This window comes from Lasioglossum baleicum, chromosome 17 (assembly GCF_051020765.1).
Source record: "Lasioglossum baleicum chromosome 17, iyLasBale1, whole genome shotgun sequence".
Lineage (NCBI taxonomy): Eukaryota > Metazoa > Arthropoda > Insecta > Hymenoptera > Halictidae > Lasioglossum > Lasioglossum baleicum.
The window spans coordinates 8,480,018-8,501,911 of NC_134945.1; the positions used below are offsets into that span (position 1 = coordinate 8,480,018).

Sequence of the window (21,894 nt, forward strand, 5' to 3'; positions counted from 1 at the left end):
TTACCATTCGGCTCGATAGTAATTGCAACCAAAGGTCAAAAGAATTATGCCATTTTTAAGTAGTTTTTGATTATATCCGACAGAAGGGTCAGATGAAATTGTTGAAATGCTGGAAATATGTTTGTTAACTGGAATGTTTATTCAACTTATTAGCGACTTTTACTTTTCTGAAGATAGAAAGAAGTTCTAGCTGAACAGGATCGTTTATTCTGCTCTGAAAACGTTGAAGTTGCACAAGCAGATTTCCTCGACACATTGTCGGGAGGTTCATTCGGAAAACAGTTTAAAAAAGTAATGTAGAAAACATAGTTATTAATGGACAGCGGATTTTATGCATTCATGACAAAAATGAGTAGGTGTCATTTAAAATAGTAATAACATTACGAGAATTTAAATGTACTGTTATACTATTTTATTATGACGTATTTTGACGAAAAAAAAGCCAGACACGTGATGAAGGTTTTTAACAAAGTCTAACAAATATAATTTTACATATTCGTTTGTAATCAGTATTTAAGTATTCAAATAAATGTAGCCATACAAAAAATATGAATTTTCTCTTCTCTTCTCCGACATTTTTCGGGATGAAGACGTTCTAATCACTGTAACTGTAAAAGAAAAGGTACGGCAAGGGGGGGGGGGGTTAAGAAAGAAAATAAATTTCTACTCCAATTTGTTGCAACTCATGTACCTACACAAGTTTTTATTGTGCATAAATATCTATTAGTCATTAACCTTGGCAGCTGAACTTTAAACCTGACACTGTATACATAATTTTTGTTCCTATTACATTATGACTCTATATATTACTTTTTGTTCTCTTTAGTTTTCCTCTTAACGTTAAACAAATTAGATAAAAAAATCATCGTACCTCGCGATCTTGCAGTCGGTTGATTATCGTGACGCTGTGATTATATTTTCTGTTTACATTAACCTGATCCACTAGTGTGCGATTATTTCAAAAGAGTTATTAGCTTTTTCAATTGCACCTGCGTTCATTCGATAAGAAAAGGACAATTAGGAGCTTATCTGTTGCTTGTTACGTGAGCTACATTACTGTAATTTGGTATTGCATTCAGCAGATATCGTTTACTTATACATATGTATTATTTGTTCGGTGCTCAGTAAGTTGAAACAAAAATTATTACAAAGTAACATTTGCTACCGTAGCCATTTTTCTCCCGTATTTTTATTTATTATGTTACTTTTTTAATCACGTTTGCTGTAGTACAACTATTTTCAGTACAAAAGTAATTTTAAAAATTATTAGACAAGTCGATATGTTATTTTCAGTTTAGTAAGATCATTAAAGAAAAAAAAGAAATTATAATATGGCTTCTGCTTCTCTTACAATTGCTAACAATTTTTATTTTAATATCCAAAATCTATTAATTTGCCAACTACAGAGAACCGAGGAAAGGTAATAAAATTCTATCCCACGAAATAAAGTTGGACATTAATGAGGCAAGTGTAGAACCAGGAGAAACATTCATAGTAACTATAATGCAATAACTAGAATATTTACATAGGTTCATTAATTTCTCCCTTTCGAAGACCCATACACATTTGGACAGCACCTTTCTAATCTAAAGTGCTTTCGAAATCAATGATCTGTTGAGAATTTTCCAACGGATTATCCAAAACAAACATCAACTCCATCCATGACAGATTATTTTGCTGAACCTAGTGTGACGAATTCCTTCGAAACTATTGCACAACATAAAATCATCAACCTCCTTTTACTCACAACAGTTCATTTAGCAGACAGTGTCAATTCTCGATGCCTCAAGGTCCTCTAAAGAGGCGATAAAATCTAAATAACTTTCTAATGAACCTCACAAAAAAACATTAAATGCTTCGATTGGGATCATTGTACCGTCGCGATCGACGTCTAGATCGGCTGGATATCGTTGCCACAGACTAAATGTGTGAAGTGGATTGAAGAGCAATATTACAATAAGAATTGCACAAAGTCTAACTAATTAGTCCAAAGCAATCTTTATATCAGTCGCATTTATTTAAAAAAACTCTCTAAATTCTCCGATTGGGATCATAGTGCCATCGCGATCGGCTAGATCGTTGCCACAGAGTAAAAGCGTGAAGTGCGAATTCAAGTAGTATATTGCAATAAAAGTTGCACACGAAGTCTAAATAAATGCAGTCTTTACATCAGCCGGATTTAATATTTTTTCAAAAAAATCTGAATTCTCCGATCGGGATCATAGTGCCATCGCGATCGGGTAAATCTCGAGTGGAAGATCCTCGGTATCAGGATCCAGGGTGGTTGAGAGAAGAGAAGAGAAGAGGATCGAGAGCTCTCTCGCGAAGACGCTCCGCTTGCGGATTTATGATGCCGCTCGGCAATATGCTCACCATTTTGGTTTCGTTGAAGCCGAGGGCAACCTTCGAGTGTCCCTCCGCCTCCAGCTCCAGCTCGAGTTGGACTGAAAGAAAAGGAAGAGGGAAAGGAACAAGTTCTTCTCGGTGCCCGTGCACAGTCTAGTTCAAGACTCGCGATGATAGTGAACGTCCTCCCATGAAGATTCCTCTGTCCGGCCGGCCTTCTCTCTGCCTAAACCAGAAACTAGTGTCACCCAGTGTCGTGGACCGGCCAACGTTCGCACCAGGTCAGTGCACGTTTATGTCTTTCGAATGTAACAATTATGCGGCTTAATGTTGCTACCGGGCCATTACCGCCGACCCGGCTCTCTTTCTTTTCGAACGCGATAACTATAATATACTATAATACCACCGCCGATTTTGTAGCCGACCATTTTTAGGCCCCTGCCACCTTCGAACCCTCTGCTACCTTTTTTTGCTCGCGGGTTTAGATCACACCTTTTTGCTATCCGTTAACAGTCGAGATTGCTTCAGAGGTATTTTAACGACGTTCTCAACGTTTCGATTTATGCTTCCTTGATCGGTGTTTATTGTTTACGGTTCTGCTAGTGATTTTTAATGAACAGGATTGTTTTTGGGGATTTATTGTAAAGCGATGTTTCGATTAATTTATCTTTTATATTCTATTTTGAATTTCTTTTTTCAATGTCCGATAGATCGTGTATTTGTTTCTTATCTTTGTTATGTGGTTTTGGGTCTGTCAGAGATTTCCAACGAACAGATTTTATTTCGTAATTTTGTGAAATCATTTTTTAGTATTTCTCACAGTCAACTTCGAACGATTTTTTCCGTATCAATTAGATATGCACCATGTTTTCTACCTATCATTGTTAATTATATAATGTAAACCTGTTTTTTTCATCATTTTATGAAACGATTGTTTGATAAATATATTTTTTATAATATTGTACGTTGGCTATTTGTTTTTGTTAATTATATATGGTACATCTATGTTAGAAATTTTTAATGAATAGTCTTCCTTGGAATTTTGCGAAGCGTTGTTTTTGGTAAATATACATGTACATTTTTCACAATTTGGCTTGAATGTTCTTAAAATTTGTATTGGACTGGTTATTCGCTATTTTTCTTTTATAATAGCATTAATTTCTTTCAGTAGTTTTCAATTTGTAATTTTGTAGTGTAGTTTCAAAATAATTTCAGTATAAAAATGCTTGCAGTCTGCATGAACTATACCATAAAATTATTTCTTTCATGTAATTTTTGTCATATTCCTAATATTATTTTTTCATATAACCATATTATACGTATCCTTGTTGCAATAGTTTTATATTTAATTATATGTTTTGTATACAGGGATTAGAACGCTCATTAAGCATCTAAGAAATGACAATTAAAACCAATGGAAATCATATAATTGACTAAAACAATATTCGCTTTCGCAACGAAAAATGTAATGAAAAATCGCAAATTCAGTTCACTAAATATCTAGTAAATAAAGGCACTTAACAATTATTCATTTAGGCTTTACCAATTTGAACAGATGAATTTTCCAATTTGAGTAGTTTCATATTCCAATTTGAAAAAATCCAGATTGCCAATTTGAAAAGTTGAATTTTCCAATTTGGAAAGTCAAGTTTTCCAGAATTTGGAAAATTGAATTTTCCAATTTAAAAAGTCCAGTTTCTCACAATTCGGAAAATTGAATTTTCCAATTTAAAAAGTCCAGTTTCTCACAATTTGGAAAATTGAATTTTTCAATTTTAAAGGTCCAGTTTCTTACAATTTGGAAAATTAAATTTTCCAATTTGACGAGTTCAATAAATCATCGAACTGCACATGTTTCGTGACATTCGTTCTCGAATTCAAGTAAATCTAAATCGCACTTGACTTGTCAGTGAACCTGAGAATTTATATCGCCATTCTACTAAAATTATTCAACCTATTAAATCAAGTGTCCGTGATTGTTAATCCAACATGTTTCGTGTGTGCTTGGAAATACAATGGCGATAAACTATACGTACCCTTGTACCATTTTTTACTATGCCAATAAATCGAACACTATTAGCATTATCACAGAATCGCAAAATGTACAGTTAACGGGATTGTATAACGACAATTTGAAGAAGATTTATAACAATCTTATAAATATCTAATAATCAATCTTAATACCATATTAATTAGCATTTATTCGCAGTAACAGAACATAATAAGGTAATGGTAATTTATCTTTAATCAACTGGAACGTAAAAACTGTTTCTTGTACAATTTCTTGTCTCAGACAAATTAATCTCAAGACTGGATCAGAATTAATTGTTGCAATTGTTTCCAATAAAATCAGATAATGTTAATGTTGCCGACGAGGCAAAGGCGCTTCAGGTTTTATAACGTTTTCCGGGAAATGCTAATATTTTTTTCCGTTAAATCACAGTGAGGAAGCAAAATTTATAAAGATTCATCGTACACAGTGAGGGAATAGCTAATGATCGCGAATACAATAGGCAAATACTTTTTAATGAAGCTTTTTAATTAATACCGAACGAATATTGAATTTCTGAATGAATAGAAAATTAATTGAACGATATCTCACTGACCAATCGTGTGCAGCCTATGATGCAACAGCGAAGTTCTATTGTGTATATTATTTTTTGAAACAATTTCATAAAACAATCTAGTATAATAATAATTTATATTCATGTATGATGCAACAGCGAAGTTCTATTGTGTATATTATTTTTTAAAACAATTTCATAAAACAATCTAGTATAATAATAATTTATTCATATATATTATAGATGATTAAAAATATATCATTTTTATATACAACGATAATAAGAAATGTTACAAAATTGTGTGGCTATAAAATTTTCAGTGTTAAAAATCATTCTATGGTATTTCAGTATTTAAGCAATATATGTATAGTATTTATAATTCAGTACACATACATATATCCTAAGCTCAATGCAGTGTAAATTAATAACATTTACTAATTGAGATTCTATGCTGTATATCATTTTTTAAAGTAATTTTGGAAATTAATTTGGAGCCTAATGCTATCATAAATAAATATAACAATAATAGTAATAGTACGAAATTGTATTAATTACAATCTAACAATCTTTGCTTATTCCATCCTTTTTTATGTAAACTTTTGCAACCGACTGTACATAATTTCCTATACTTCCGTTGCACTAGATCATTTTATATACTACATATACATATACTATATTATTTCGTGATAGATTTTACCTGGATGTGCTATTATCGATGATCGCACATTTACATGAACCTATTATTTAATTTGCCGAAGGATTAATTGCATTCGAATGATGCAACTTGCCTACAATTTTTAATTGTTCTCAGTATTGCTTTCGCACGCAACTGAATGTCACGTGCACTCGCGAATAATACCACGCTGTCGGCAAATTACCAACGATATTATTCTCCCCGCGATGAACATTTTATTTGCGAACGATTGTGAAACGATTTGACCGACTTATTTCTAATTTTCCACTACCACGAGCACCTGCGACAGTGCAGTACCCACAAACCATTGATTATTTATTTACAATTGTCAAAGTCGATTAGAAAATTTCTTTGTGTCACGAGAATCTTTACATACATAGGCTTTTCAATGAAGTTTCACTGAAAGAATTATTTGTTGAATTAAAAGAATCAATTAGAGTATAGTAATGTTTGATTTGTAATAACTAGACTGCGGATACTTTATACAAAATAAAAATTTTCTATCTGAATTTCAACGAACCGTAGTGGAATAGAAAATTTTTTTCTTTCTTAATATGTATGTCTAGTTGATAGGAATTAAATTACAGCTGCTCATTTTTGTCATAAATGCATAAAATCCGCTGTCTAGTAATAACATTTGCAATGAATGTTCAGTGAAAGAATTATTTGTTAGATTAAAAAATCAATTATATAGTAACATTTTCTAAATATAATCTTTTCAATAAAGCCCACATAGCATTTTCCGCACGAGGAAGTGACAGTAGCATGTTTGCAGACGTTTGAAGGAAGCAAACGTGACAATGAACGTATGACATAATATTTTACGGCACGAGCGGCAATTATAAAAGGTTTACGGCAATGGCTAATCAACTTTCTCGACGGTATTAACGGCCTTCCATGGAAACGGGCGTTTTTAGCTTTGAAATAATGCCCGCAAATATTGACATGCTTGCGTGTACAGGTATAAACAGCTTTCAAGGAGCACAGACACTAATGACTCAATGATTTGTTGCTGGCTGAAAAGCCTTCGCACAGCGATTTAACTGATTCCGAAGATGATTAAATTACTTTCATAAATAAGACATTCGACGAGATCCCCTGCTAAATATAATCTTCTACGAATTAATGGCCGATATGACCGAGCCAGACGTTTACATTGTCCGGACACGATTATTTAAACATTATCAAGCAAACGTTAGTTTTCGGACGTAACAGTTTCCGGAAATTTAACAATATTTTGTTATTACGTTGTTTCATTATTTTGGGTATTTGTTGTTTGCAAGAAGCTGCACATGACGTAATAAATAAGAAGCGTTGAACAGTGAATAAGAATAAATTTTTGGTGTGTACCGTTTATACGAAAATGTTTAGAATATAGTTAAGTAATAAATAGACTGCAGATTTTATGCATTTATGACAATAATTGGTAGTTGCAATTTAAAACAGTGGACAAATTAAAAAAAAAAGAACATCAATGTATTAGTTGCAGCTTATGAACATTATTAAAGAATGAAAGAAATTATTACTTGGCCCATGTTTGTTGCAGTTGATGCAAACAATTTTTATTTTGCATAAAGTTCCGCAGACTAGTAATAAATAAGAATAGTTTAGACTATACATTATAAATTTTGTCCTCTTCGCATTTGCCTTTTTCGTTTACTTTATGAATTAAGTATTAAATTGTCGAAAGGTATAACATTTTATCGTTGTCATAAATTCACAAACCAGAAGGTAGAGAATGGTTTTCGGCCGCCATTTCCGCGTAATAAATTTCTGGATGGTTTCGGACCCTGTTTTTTCAAAGAAAGCAAAAGACGTGTCGGCGTGGATCGTTATTGTGCTCCTCGCGATCAGGGCAACGACCTAATCACAGCGTGACCTTGGCTGAACACGAACGACCTTGAAGATGTTCGATAGAACTGGAGTAGAACGGAAACTCGGATCACGCGAAACTGTGTACCGTGAATTGTTCACAGAATTAATTTATTATGCTTGTTTAGTGGTTTTCCTTATTTAATATAATCAATCACAAAACTGGCTGAACTTCAGAAATTTTCGAATTGCTTATTTCTAGACTGCAGATTCCGAATAGGATTTAACAAAATCGATCGTTTTATACTATTTTATACAACAGGAGTGCATTTATTTATAATTTTAACAATTTTTCAAGATGTACTTGAACACTGCATTTCTCGAAAAAAATTGTCGATACACACGTTGCGATAATTTCGTGAAAACAAATAGTACAACCATAAGCTTGGGCTCATTTTAAAGTTTGAAGCCTCTACTTTCGTAAAGCAGTTTTCATTTGCCTCTGAGATATTTTTACGCCGTGTAACCGGTGGGAAACCGAAGACCAATTTTTCCTCAAAATACTGCAGATTCTAGTGTCTCCAAAAACTTTGAAAAATTTTTCTCGCGGAATGATTATTTGCCACCTAGTTCTAATGTTAAAAATACTGTTGTAGTATTTTCAACTAATCGCAAGTTCCAAGAAAAGAAATAAATGTCTGTTTTCATTTTGCATAAATGTCCAGTTAAGCAACGGCAAGCGCGTTTAATGTTTTCCATACAAGTGTTGTCGAATTGAAGATCATCGTAATTGCTATTTTTAGATATCCGTGTTTCGGTGCAAATACCTGGACGAGTCTCCGGAGACTTGTTTTCGTTTAAGAGGATCTTTAAGAAGTTCCCCGCGTTCTTAGAGGCTCGTTTCGAGCGGCGCGGCGTTTAAGCGCCGGCAATTTAAAATGCTCATGTCCGCCTCAGGCCGAACACCGCTGCCAGTAACTTGACAGAGGTATTTCTTCGTCTAACGTTATCTGACCTTTATGAAAATGATTCACAACGATTTGTGTTCATACAAAAGAATGAAATACACGCGTCTTCGGGAAGGCTCCGACAAGACACGGCGCGGCGCGCCGGAGAAACCCGTGCGACACTTGTTTTCCGCGCGTGTCATTTTCCTCATTCCATTAACATTGACAGTCGGACACAAGAGTATGAACACTGCAATTTTTATACATCACGAAATGTACAAATTGCACGTCAGCGTCATTAATTTACGCGATAGTGATCACTAAATCGAGGATTTTATGCATCCAAGTAATGTTAGTTTAATGGTCGATGCATAAGAGAAATTCGACAATTTTTTTATATGTACAACTATTTTTTTTTTTTAAATTCAGTATATACGTCTTATTGTGTGATGTTTGATTAGTATTTGCTGAAAAATTGAGCTGAATATCTCTAACTACAAGGCCGTGGCAGTCATTTTTCCATACCCATTTCTGCAATACATAATTTGTGCTACCACCTTCACATTTTCAACTACTTTAATTTACAAAAAAAAGGAGAAATGTGCGAATCAAAAATCAACTGCACCAAGAACTATGAAGAAGTCTTAAGAGAGTTACTACTAGAGAGTTTTTATTAAAATAAGTTAAAATATCTTCGAATGCAACACGTAAAATAAATTCTATTTTAAGGATGTTGAAAATGGTCAGCCTTGATTGTAGAATATTTTATTATTTTAATTATTGATGGTCCCCTAAAAGACTATTCTTATTTCTTCTTATTTTTATTATCTTATTTAGTGGGGAATGAAAGACAAGTTTCAGTTTTCGGATTTACATATTTTTGTTATTTTGCTCGGGGTTTAAAAATAAATTCTGCTTTAATATAAACCGTGAATCGTGTGATGCTTTAAATATTTTTTCTTCATAATCACGTTTTTACATTTTTGCATACTGCAAAAAAAATTAATTTACCTCTGACTCATTCATGTAGATCTTTGACTCCAGAATTAACAGACAAGAAAACATGTTGTTGTCGAGGTTTTATAATTTAAACATATTGGAATTCTTGTGAAACGTTTATTACATTTTTATCGGATACTCTTAATTTGCTCCTCAAGACAATAGTATTTGAATAGTTGTTTGTAGATCTCCATGGACTATTTACAAATTTAAAAAAAATATAAGATCATATTTATATTAACATTTTTAATTTTATTTTTGCTGTTAGAAATCTTCTAATTGTCGAAATAAATTTTGCTTTTATTCTAACCTGATAGATTATTTTTAGAAAACAGTATGAAGACGCGCAATCCACTAATTAATGTGATGCATTACTCGCTTGCTTCTGTGTTTCGAATTTAGATATGTATCGTTCAGCTTCTTTGGGAAAATTTGCTGAAGAATACAAGCGAAATCATCATTTCGTTCTCAACTTGCAGATATTGTTAACTCGAATCATTTTTGTTTCCAAACAACTTTCATAAATCACTCTAAATATTAAAATTACAAAATCAAAAGTGATAACACTATTCAGTTAACTATTACTTCAATTTCATGTGAACTATGAACTGAATGTTTCCGTACAATGAATTATATGTTTATTATACCAGACAAATAAAATTTACATACGTACACCTTATAAATTTCCAAAATCATGAAGGAATAAATTTTACATCATTCAGGAAAGTCGATGAATGCTCTACATAGAGTTTTGTGTGTATCTGCTTTCAGAAAACATAATATGATTCATTCAGAATTTGTCTAATTCTCTTCTCCACTGAGATGGTGTTTGTTTTTATAGTGCACAGTAAAAACTAATTTTATTCTGACGAAAAGAATTAATAAGGTACGAAGGTCAATCTTGTTTTTTGTCGGAACGGAATGCAGTATCTTATTTGCATGTACGCGATAGCTGCTGTAAAGACGAATTCAACGACCTGCAACACCGAGACCTTCAAGGTCACCGAAGGTCGTATAAGCACATTTTTCCGTTTGTCAACACTAAAAATAAGGTGATTTTTACAGTTTTTTTTTTAAATACTATGAAGCACCCCTTTTTGAGTATTTACTCATTTTTTTCACCGAGAAAACGTGTAGAAATATAATAATAACTTTTTATCCTCATACCCCTATATTGTCGATGAATTTGAAAAAGTCAAAAACGTACGAAATTGACAGAATGGTGAGACTGCATAAGCATTTACGATTTTAACCAGAAAACTGGTTGTTGAAAAAGATGAAACAAATGAAGTTCGAAACACAGTGAAAGCATTTTAAGACTTTCAGAATAATTTTGACCATGTTGAAATTATTTAAGGAAGATTGACAATTGTATTTGGTTGATGGTAGATGATTTCTGTCTTGCCTAAAGATCTGCAGTCAAATTATATTACTTGAGAATATTGAAATTTGAAACGGTTTCGTAATCGCTCGAGTGGAAAGACATTGAACGAATTTCTACATCTGTGTTCAGCATGTAACACGTGTGAAAATTGAATACAGTTCGACTGTCGAGGTTTTCGAGTGACCCAGAAACAAGGTAACGCAAACAGCGGAAACGTGTCTATTAGATCTTCTGGATGGCTGCTCGATACGTGGGCAGTTTTAGCACTTTTACGCGTGTTTAGCAAAGTGTCAATTGCTCCGTGGTAATTAACGTCTCGTGATATCACGAAAAATTCCGCCGACTCTCATGCACGTCAGAAATGACCGAGTATCGTCACGAACGGCTACCAACCAGATATATTCGTTTATTGCCGATATAATAAGCTCTTTCGACGATGGTGCATCCTTCGAGTTACTTTGACTCAGCGATTCGGGTCTGTATTATTAACTACAACCATTTTATTTCCAATGATTTATGAATGAAACTTTTATGAACATATTCGCTACACTTTTCTGATTAGAATGAGACCAAACACGACGCAGTTTGGATTATTTTTACTTGTTTAATCCATGATATAGTGAGACCTCGCTTATCCGAATTGTCGAATTCATTTAGATTTAAACAGTGTCGTGTTTGGGCTCGTTTTAATCAGCAAATGTCACGAACATGATGACAAAAGTTCGATTAAAAAATCATTAAAAACGAAGACGATACGTAATTGGTTTAATACTGTCTCGATGAAATATCATGTACATTTTGTTCACGTATATCGGGGCATTACTGTGTTTCTTAATATACAATTAAAACTTTGATTGGCCCAATAATATTTTTAATAGGTAATTGATCTTGTTGATCAGCTGCGAAAACATTTTTTAAGAAATTTTTTATTATTCATCTGTAAACTGCGGATTTTATGCATTTATGGTAAAAATGGATGAATGAAAAACAAAACTACAAGTTTTAGAAATTCTTTTCATTATTTGAGACTTGTTAAAATAATAAGTATAGAAATATTCTTTGACATTTTAGTATAATTTTCCAATTGTTCATTTATGTATATTCTAGAACGTCTCTCATAGAAACAGCAAGTTCTCCAATAGCGTTTGTTTATCTTACGTTACGAGTTGCAGAAGAGCATCTTTATAATTTCGAAACGTGTAATCAGTAGACAGCGGATCATTATGCAAAATAAAAATATTCCAGCTGATTTGCAACCAACTGGAGTGACATAGACATTTATTTTCTCTCTTAATATGTTCAACGGGTTGAAAATAATATAACAGTATTTTTAAGTTCGTCTAATATTTTTAATTATTTAAATTACACCTACCCATTTTTCTTATAATTGCATAAAATCCGCTGTCTAGTAATCAGTTATTCTAATTGGTCCCCCCGGTGGTTATGGCGTTCGGGGTATCCAGTGAGCTGGACAACTAATTGCTACGCTTAAGAAATTATAATGACTTGAATGGCAATTAAAATAATCGATTCGTAGAACCCGCAATGAAAAGACGGCAAGATTCACAGAGGCTTTGGAACGTAATTGAAATCAGCTGGCACCCAATAAAAAATTCGAACTTACGTATCCTTATACTGTACAAGATACTAAAACAGATAAGAGCAATAATCAATCTTCCAGTTAGTATTAGGAAGATCAATTTTTCTTATTCAATCCTGTGTTGTGTATGGTGATTTACAAGAGAATAAATTCTAGAGAATCGCTGTTTCATGATAACAGGTTGCGATTACAGAATACAGTCTCTTCATGCAAATTTAAAATCTTAATCAGAAATAAAACAACAAATGAATCATTTTGATCTTCGGATAACATCATGATTACGTTATTGCATATATTATTTCCTTAACTTTATTGTATATTAATGAACATTTCAATTTTAAACTGTATAACAACGTAATAATGATGCTGCATTGGTTAAAATGATTTATTTGTTTGTATTTTATGTGTCTTTTGGGCAATTTAATGTATAAACACATTATACACATTTTTTTCTTTTTGGTACTGTTTCAATTATTTTAGATATCTTGAAAATTTAAAAAAAATGAACAAACAAATTTTTCGAAAGGTCTCGTTTGAAGAAAAGTTGTCGTAACAAAACTAAAAACAGTAAGTCGTTCTTAGAATTATCTATAAATATATATAAAATTGTATAAATAAACCATTATTTTGTTTGGCAAGTCGAAATCAAATAACAGAAAATTCGTACTTTTCTTTCAGTTTCCGAATTATCTATGAATGAATGCAGCCTCGTTCATAACTGTTGCGCAACCATAACACAAAGACAAGATAATAAGCATTCGATAAAATATTAATTCACCTTACTTTCCAACGAATCACAGCAAAGCAGCTATGTAAGCCTTGTGCAAAAGCAAATTATTGCCTTAACAAATACGCGACAAAACACAGAGTTTGTTAATTGATTGTTAATTTTTTCACGGGGATCAGATATCAAGCGATTTTCAATAGCTATTGATAGAGCGATGTTCTTTTTGTAATCATCCGTAAAAAGAGAATAAAAAATCATTCATGCGGAATTATGCGAGCACGAAGGGAATAGCAAACAAGATATGTTTTGTTTTCCGCAGGAAACATAGCTGTAATCACGTTCACTTTATCCCGTAGCCTTGTACCAAATACCGGAGCATGGAAATTTTGTTTATTCGTTAAAAAATTAACGTTTTTACATACGGAAACACTTTCAACTACTTTTCATTGACTAATTCACTCGATTATACATACTTCTTAAATGTTCATCCGGTCGCTGTGTACCGAAAAACAAACTTTACTTTCTGTGTACTGTATACTAAGTAGACTACGGATCTTCATACGAAATAAGAATATTGTGCGTCAATTACAAGAAACTAGAACCAAATGAATATTTGTTTCTTCCATTAATATATAAATTTTAATAAGCCGATAATAATACATATATTGATACTTCTAAATCCTTTTCTCTTCCTACTATTTTGGGTTTTATCTACTAATTTTTGTAATAAATACATAAAATCATCAGTGTAGTAATAACTGTTGCTATTCATGCAAAATCAAAATTTGTATTCTTCATAATTACAGTCGAAAACAATACTACAGTACCTTTAAAATCTTTGAATGTTTTTGCACATTATTTTCGAGACATGACGGAATTGGAGAGTGTTTGGTATTTTATTTGAAAAACTATGTGATTAAATAAAATGAGAAATTATTTCAATAAATTCCAAATCACGAAAAACTAATTAAAGAAGAAGAAAGAAAATAGCACATGATTATTTCAGATAATGTTTCCAAATAAGATAATATAATATTTTTTTCGTATGATTTATTTGGATATAAAGTCCAAGCCTGCATACCTGCCTGGCAGAGTTGGGCATTAATCAATTAAAATTTTAACCAAGATTGATTGATTAATGTGTACGATTAAAAAAAGGTAATCATTGAAAAATGGACGATTGATTCAATCGATTGATGAAGTTAATCGTAAATCGTTGATTAAAAAAAGAAATCGTCGAAAAATCGGAGATTGATTTAATCGATTGTTGAAGTTAATCGCCACACGGTCTATCCATAAATTGTAATAAGGAGAGAGAGAGAGAGACAGAGAGCGGAGATGGAGAATTGACAGAAATATATCTCAACAAAAACTCATTTTACATTTTTTTCAGTATTCATACAGTTTTGATTCCGTATTTCACTTCGAAATTTCAGCAGTTAATCATTAATCAATTATCCGATTCATTTCAATTGTAATCGTTAACCGCAATTAACGACTAAAGTAGGAGTTTAATTGTGAATTGCGATTAACGATTGAAGTAGCAATTTATTTGTCAATCGTTGATTAAATGTTTGCCCAACTCTGCTGCCTGGTACCAGCCGGAACAGAAAATTAATGTTTCTGTCTTGTTTTCAGATCAACATCGTCAAGCGCCCCTCTTCAGGATCTCACAGGCAAAATGGGAGTGAAAACTAAGAAAACGAAGTTGGTCCCGCCGGATGGAGGATGGGGATGGGTCGTCCTAACATCCGCCCTGCTCGTCAACTTTCTGATCCCAGGAACAGTGAAATCATTCGGCGTCCTTTTTGTCGAGTTCCTCCACGTCTTCAAGGCGTCCTCCACCGCCGCCTCGTGGATGCCCGCGTTGTGCTATTTCTTGTACAATTCGTTAGGTAAATAAACGAACCTGTACTCGGCAACTCGCATTCGCTTCTCGAACGCAATAAGAATCTCCACTGTCCGGACTCGTTGCGAAAAAATCGCCGTTAATGCGAACATTCTCTCTTGGAATAGAGCAGTCGATAGTTGGGACTAATCGCTTTGTCTTCTATTGTTACTAGATTGCAAATTTATTCGTTTATTAGCATACAAGATTGCGCAGAAACTAGCGAACGTGACAGCTTCGGACACACATTAATCAAGTTTCGCACTTAACAAATTCTTAAATTCATGGAATAAAGTGTGCATCAATTTTCAGTGCATAATTATGTGTCATTTAATTGATATTTATTATTATTATGAAAGGAAGTCTTGTGCTAAAGAGATATTTAATTGGCAATATTCCTTCTGTTCAGTGATCTTTGAAATATTTATTCATATTAACGCCTCATAACATTTAGTTATAAACGTGTTCCTGAAATTTAGCATAGTACATCTGAGACATGGAGAATTATCTCAATTTTAACAATTCGTTAAAAAGTTAATCACTTTTTATCGGAATATTAATTTTCAATTCTAAACTCAAAGGAAAAATAATATTTAACAATTTAGCTTAATTTATTTATGAAAGTGACTTTTATGTGATAAAGCTATTGACCAAACAATAGAATAGAGACCTCTAACTAAATTACATATTGCTATTATAAATTTTGTCTCTTATTGTACTCGTATTTGTACTATCCCAACCAGCACAGATACAGCTCAAAGATAGCAGAAAGATGTCTGCCGCTAGACATTCAAATGTCTGAAAGATGTCTGCGAATGTCTCCGGAAAGTCTCTACAAGGGCTCCGGAAGGTCGTTTGTTACAAAGTTGCCTGTCTTAAAGTGGTCTTGAGAATGACTGTTAGTCGTGTTTCAGGCATTGTAGAGACATGTTCCACGACTCTGTCGGGCATCTTTTAGGCGACTTTCAGAAGTCTCTTGAGCTTGTTAGAGAGACGTATTTATGCGAAAAGGGAGTGGGAGGGAAAAATCAATTTACGATAATAGTTTAAAGTAAACGAACAAATAGTTTATTATAATAATATATGTACTATTTATAAAATAAAAATATATATAAAATAATATATATAAAACATTAAAATTAATATATTAAATTCTAATATATATTAGAAATAAAGTATTAAAATTAAAATACAATATCACGCACTTAAAACATTAAAATTAATATACTTAAATTAAAATATAAAAATTGAAAAGAAATATACAGTTGAAACATCAGAATCAGTATACAGGGTGGTCCACGCAACTTGCACACCAATAAATAACTTCCAAAGTATGCGTAAAATAAAATACTACATTCAGAATAAAATATCACGCACTTAAAACATTAGAATTAATATATTAGAAATAAAGTATTAAAATTAAAATACAATATCACGCACTTAAAACATTAAAATTAATACACTTAAATTAAAATATAAAAATTGAAATAAAATATACAGTTGAAACATCAGAATCAGTATACAGGGTGGTCCACGCAACTTGCACACCAATAAATAACTTCCAAAGTATGCGTAAAATAAAATACTACATTCAGAATAAAATATCACGCACTTAAAACATTAGAATTAATATATTAGAAATAAAGTATTAAAATTAAAATACAATATCACGCACTTAAAACATTAAAATTAATACACTTAAATTAAAATATAAAAATTGAAATAAAATATACAGTTGAAACATCAGAATCAGTATACAGGGTGGTCCACGCAACTTGCACACCAATAAATAACTTCCAAAGTATGCGTTGCACGAAAAAGTTTTGTATACAGAAGTTGCATGGTCTGAAGGGGTACATTATGTAGTGTATTATTTTTTTACAGGTGGACGCGTAAAGGACATGTGAAGGTCAACTTAATTTTTTTAAATGGAATGAGGTATTTTTTAATACATCAATGCTGCAGCTGGACATTCGTTATAAAAAAGTACTAACCTATGTATGTCGAAAAATTAGTAGTTCAGGGGATATTTCAATTTAAATAACTCTAAAATACCATTACTGTCGTACTAAGACGTTAGTGTTTACTTACTTATGTAACGTCTTAGTACGACAGTAATGGTATTTTAGAGTTATTTAAATTGAAATATCTCCTGAACTATTAACTTTTCGACATACATAGGTCCAGCTGCATCATTGATGTATTAAAAAATACCTCATTCCATTTAAAAAAATTAAGTTGACCTTCACATGTCCTTTACGCGTCCATCTACAAAAAAGCTACTAATATCTGATTAATGCTTATTCAGGGGGCCTGTTTCTGGCGCCTCACCCTGTATACTAAAATTAAAAAATATAAAAATTAAAATAAAATATTACTGATAATGTCTGTGGTTGTAAGGAAAAACGCCGCATGTCACAATTTCAAAAATTCAAGTTTATGCATTCATTGAGCTTTAGACTTTAGAGTATAGGATTTACAGTAGCGGACAAAAGTTTAAGACCGCTCTAAAGAAGACGATAACTTTTTTAACATTGTACTATACGATTTGAACTTTTTTGGGAAGCTAGAGCAATTAGTTTACTAAAGGATGTGAAAAGAAATTTTTTCAAAAATTGCAATTGATCGGAATTGTTGAAAAAATACTAAAAGTTGATTTTTTAATTATTTTATGTGGACCTATATTGAAAATTTAAAAAACACGTTTTGTGTAGATCTGTGTCAATCAAACATATCCTGAAAATTTCGTAAAAATCGGTCGACGTTGCAATGAGCTACAAACGTTTAAAGATGGTAGAAATTGCAGATTTTCACGATTTATTGCCGAAAATCTGCAATTTTTACCATCTTTAAACGTTTGTAGCTCATTGCAACGTCGACCGATTTTGACGAAATTTTCAGGATATGTTTAAATAAACAATCAACTTTTAGTATTTTTTCAACAATTCCGATCAATTGCAATTTTTGAAAAAATTTCTTTTCGCGTCCTTTAGTAAACTAATTGCTCTAGTTTCCCAAAAAAGTTCAAATCGTATAGTAAAATATTAAAAAAGTTATCGTCTTCTTTAGAGCGGTCTTACACTTTTGTCCGCTACTGTACATATTTACCAGAAAAAAAGTCATGGAAACACGTTTGGAAGGCTCAGACAACAATGCAATTTAACCAACCTCCTATGTCAAAGTATTAGTGATCGAAAGTGGAAGTATATGTGACATGCGGCGTTCTTCCTGATAACCACAGATATATTGAAATTAAAATCACTTGGTCACACTCGCTTTGTTCATGTTTCTTGCGGCTGCCGTCCACTTTGGCTTTCTCCGCTGCACCTTGAATAAGAATATCTTTGTTTATTAATTTGCACATGAATAATCATTATAATAATAATATTAAAATAAGGGTGATAATTACATATAACAAGGCTGGCCGTTCGATAATTTGCAAACGGTTTTTTGCCCTTCCGGCCCAATCAGCTATAGCAGACTGCCATGCCAGCACGTCAGTCATAATGATACCTAGACTTTCCTGGCAAAGTTGTAGCTGTTGTGCCCCCCGTATTGTGCACTTCTGCTGCCTAAAATAAAAAATTGTTATGTAGCATATCACATTCTGTTAATTTAATGAAAATGAAAGATAAACGTCAGCTACTTTAAGTGTATTTATTAAACAAGTCATTGGTCTCTTCGGCCTCCTTTGCTTTTCTTCTAGTCTTCGTGTAGCCGTCTAGAAGCATTATATAATTATTATTTTAATTATACATGTATGGTGTGTAACTACTTTAACTTACCAAAGGTACTGTTTTTGAAGATCTTTACAGAAAAGTGCTCCCACGAAGGTTGAGGCAGTTCACATTGTTGGATTGCGTTGCTCAATTTTGATTTGTGTACCGGTGGCCAATAACATTTGTCGCCTTCCAGCCAACTATTTAGCACCGCTTCTACCGTTCCGTCCGCCAAAAATTGGACAACGGTCCATGTATTTGTAGGCATCTCCATTTGTGTGTATATATTCTAAGAATTGAAAAGTATGGTAAAATTTAGAGACTAATTTAAACATATATGTAATTACGACGTAAATATATTTAATTAAAGAATATATTTAGAAAAATAGCAAATAGAATGAAGGAATGGAAATATGACCAATTTTTGTTCATTTTTTGACTTCACACTTATTTACACATTAGGGCGGTAGACTCGTTTCCAGGATTGCAATCAATTGCAATCCCGCACCCTTGCAATCCTGGAAAAAGCAGTCTACCCCCTTACAATACCGAAAGTACTTTCTTTGACTTTCTTGCCAACCCCATAGTAAACTTCGAATATAGCGCAATATAGCGGAAGGGCATCAGCAAAAGACACTAACGGTAACAAATAACAGCAATGGAAGTACTTACTTTTGTAAATATACACTCGTCGGATAAATTATCACTATTACAATACACTAATACAATTAGACACTTCTCTAAACCTGGTGTCGACCGGTGTCGACCATGTGCGCCGGACCAAAAATAGTAACTTCAACAGCGCCACTCGGGGTGAACTACGAAGACAGAGAAGCAGATATGTTTCTCGCAGGAAAGACACTGACGGAGAATATATGAAACAGCTTGATTTTTTCGATCACGCGGGTAAGACGCATTTCGCGAAGAAGCAATATTTTTTTATGCTCTTTGTGTTGAAATATTCTCTGCATTATTGCGGGGTCCCGTACAGAGCCCTTTTTTGGATTTGGCTCTTGGAACTTTGTAAACAACAAAAGTGTACATTTTTATGGAAGAACTTTTTTTCTGTACACTTTTTCCGAATGCTCTTTGCGTTGAAATACTCTCTGTATTATTGCGGATTAGCATGCAGAGCTCTTTTTTCGAAAAAGTGCACAGAAAAAAGTTCTTCCTTAGAAGCTGTATCCCCCTACTCCACCCCACTCTTTACCGGCGGCGTAGGAAAAACAACGTCTCCGGAAAATGTCTCTCAGTCGCCAAAAAGATATCCTTTATGGAGACGTTGCATTTACGACTGAAATGAGACAGCTGAAAGACGTTCACCCTCTGCTGTGAAAACAACGTCTCCATAAAGATATCTTTTTGGCGACTAAAAGACGTATCTTTGGGACATAGACGTTCAGACGGGACGACGACATGAAACAGACATCTATGAGACGATGTGTGCTGGTTGGGATATGTATTACTGTAATTTTTGTCTTGTTATAACAATAGAAAATTATAATTTTCGTTACAGAAAAGTTTTATCTAAGACTATTTATCAAAGATTCATATTTTAATTGATCATGCTGGATCTCGAAAGATTTTAATGCGTGGAGCAAAATGTGCCAATCATCATAAATTAAGTGCAAAATACATATTTGCGGTTATAGTGAAATGTCTAGAAAGTTTAGGATAGTGGAGGTTCTTCACTATTAATGGTCGTGCACACAGCGAAGGATAAAACTATAATTTCTTCACTGCCGATTATATTTTAACATTGTCAGCGGTAATTCTGAAAAGTTTCATTGTGTGTTAACTGGAGATTGTAACTCTGCGCGATTGAGAGAGTAATCACGGAGCTGTGAGCAATTACTGGGTATAGTATCAATTACTATTCTGCAATAGAAGTCTCAAAGCTTCAAGAAATATGGCGTCAATCATTAAGACGTCACTTTTGAAACAGAACAAGTTTGATTGGAAACACTTTTTATTATAATAGTGTATAAATGTGACGATAATTGCGTGGTTAAATGGGAAGGAGACACCTTGTACATTACTTTCATACGTGCAGATTGCATAAGACTTTTGAACCTTCGTTTAATATTATTCTCTGGCAGCGTAACACTCTCAGGTCGACGTGCAACAGGAAGTAAGGCCTCTCGTGCTAACGCCATGGAAAATGGCGCCGCAACAATATGAAGGTCGACGAAGCATGCTTATAGAGAAAATACATAATGCGCATCTTGATTCACTATAATTGCGAATATATCGGTCGATTAACGCTGGAACTACGGGTCCAGACAAAATGATCGGTTCCAAACTTTTTAACTTGCGATTAATTATTAAGCAAATATGCATGAAAATTGTTCGTTCTCTGATGATTTGTTTGTCAAACTGTTGGCGACATATATCCGTGACATTTTTCTGGTTAAAATGAGAAATTTAATGAACACTTTCGAAGTTACCAACAATTTCCCGCTAATTTTCTAACACAACAGGAAAACTAAAAATAACAATAATGGTCATAATAACAATAGTCAATAGACCAAGTGCGTCAAAAATTGAAAAGTGCTTCTAAACATCGTTCCAGGAAAACTACGAAACTTTGTGTGCAGATAGAGTGCATCATTCGTAACGCAAATCTATTTTTACATTTATTTGATGTTCCCTGCTAGGATATTTTTGCATTATTGGTATATCTGTGGTTGTCAGGAAGAATGCCACATGTCACATAATTTCACTTTCGAGATATTGCCGTTTAAAGTTTTGGCCACTAATGCTTTGCCATAGGATATCGGTTCAATTGCATTATGTTTTTAAGCCTTTCGAATTTATTTTCATGACTTTTTTTCTGATAAAGACGTAAATCCTATACTATAAATCTCAAGTAATGCATAAACTGAAATTTTTTGAAATTGTGACATGCGGCGTTTTTCCTGGCAACCACAGATATATGAGTAGACATAAATAAGTGAATATTTTTACAGACACTTTGCTCCTTCACCGTATAAAGAAAAATGATAACGATATGTTTTATAGGTCCCTTGTCCAGTATCTTGTCCACAAGGTACTCGTACAAAACGGTAACCATCATCGGTGGTGCATTTGCAGCTTGCGGAATGATGTCGAGTTACTTCGCGAACTCAGTTTCCTACTTGTATGTTAGGTACGGTCCTAGAATTGGTCGGTACATCGCCAAAGCGCGCGTGTCCGATACTACCGAAAAATTCAC

The 21,894-nt window shown here is 33.2% G+C and overlaps 1 protein-coding gene and 1 long non-coding RNA gene across 3 annotated transcripts in view; one reads left to right on the forward strand and one right to left on the reverse strand.

The window, feature by feature from the left end:
- Nucleotides 1-670: 670 nt before the first annotated feature.
- LOC143217637 (monocarboxylate transporter 12) overlaps nt 671-21,894 on the forward strand; it is a 32,509-nt gene continuing 11,285 nt past the window's right edge. The window contains exons 1-3 of the mRNA XM_076442136.1: nt 671-2,627; nt 14,712-14,968; nt 21,702-21,828. Coding sequence (XP_076298251.1) covers nt 14,755-14,968; nt 21,702-21,828 — 341 coding nt within the window. The 5' untranslated portion in view covers nt 671-2,627; nt 14,712-14,754. The remainder of the gene's footprint in view (nt 2,628-14,711; nt 14,969-21,701; nt 21,829-21,894) is intronic.
- Nucleotides 15,855-20,051, reverse strand: LOC143217643 (uncharacterized). Of its 2 annotated transcripts, XR_013010879.1 has the most exons (5): nt 19,353-19,740; nt 18,747-18,969; nt 18,608-18,682; nt 18,371-18,533; nt 15,855-18,288 (listed from the first exon to the last, which is right to left on the reverse strand). It is a non-coding gene; the product is annotated as an uncharacterized LOC143217643 (long non-coding RNA). The 2 variants fall into 2 exon arrangements; XR_013010880.1 differs by lacking the exon at nt 18,608-18,682 and having other exon boundaries at nt 19,353-20,051.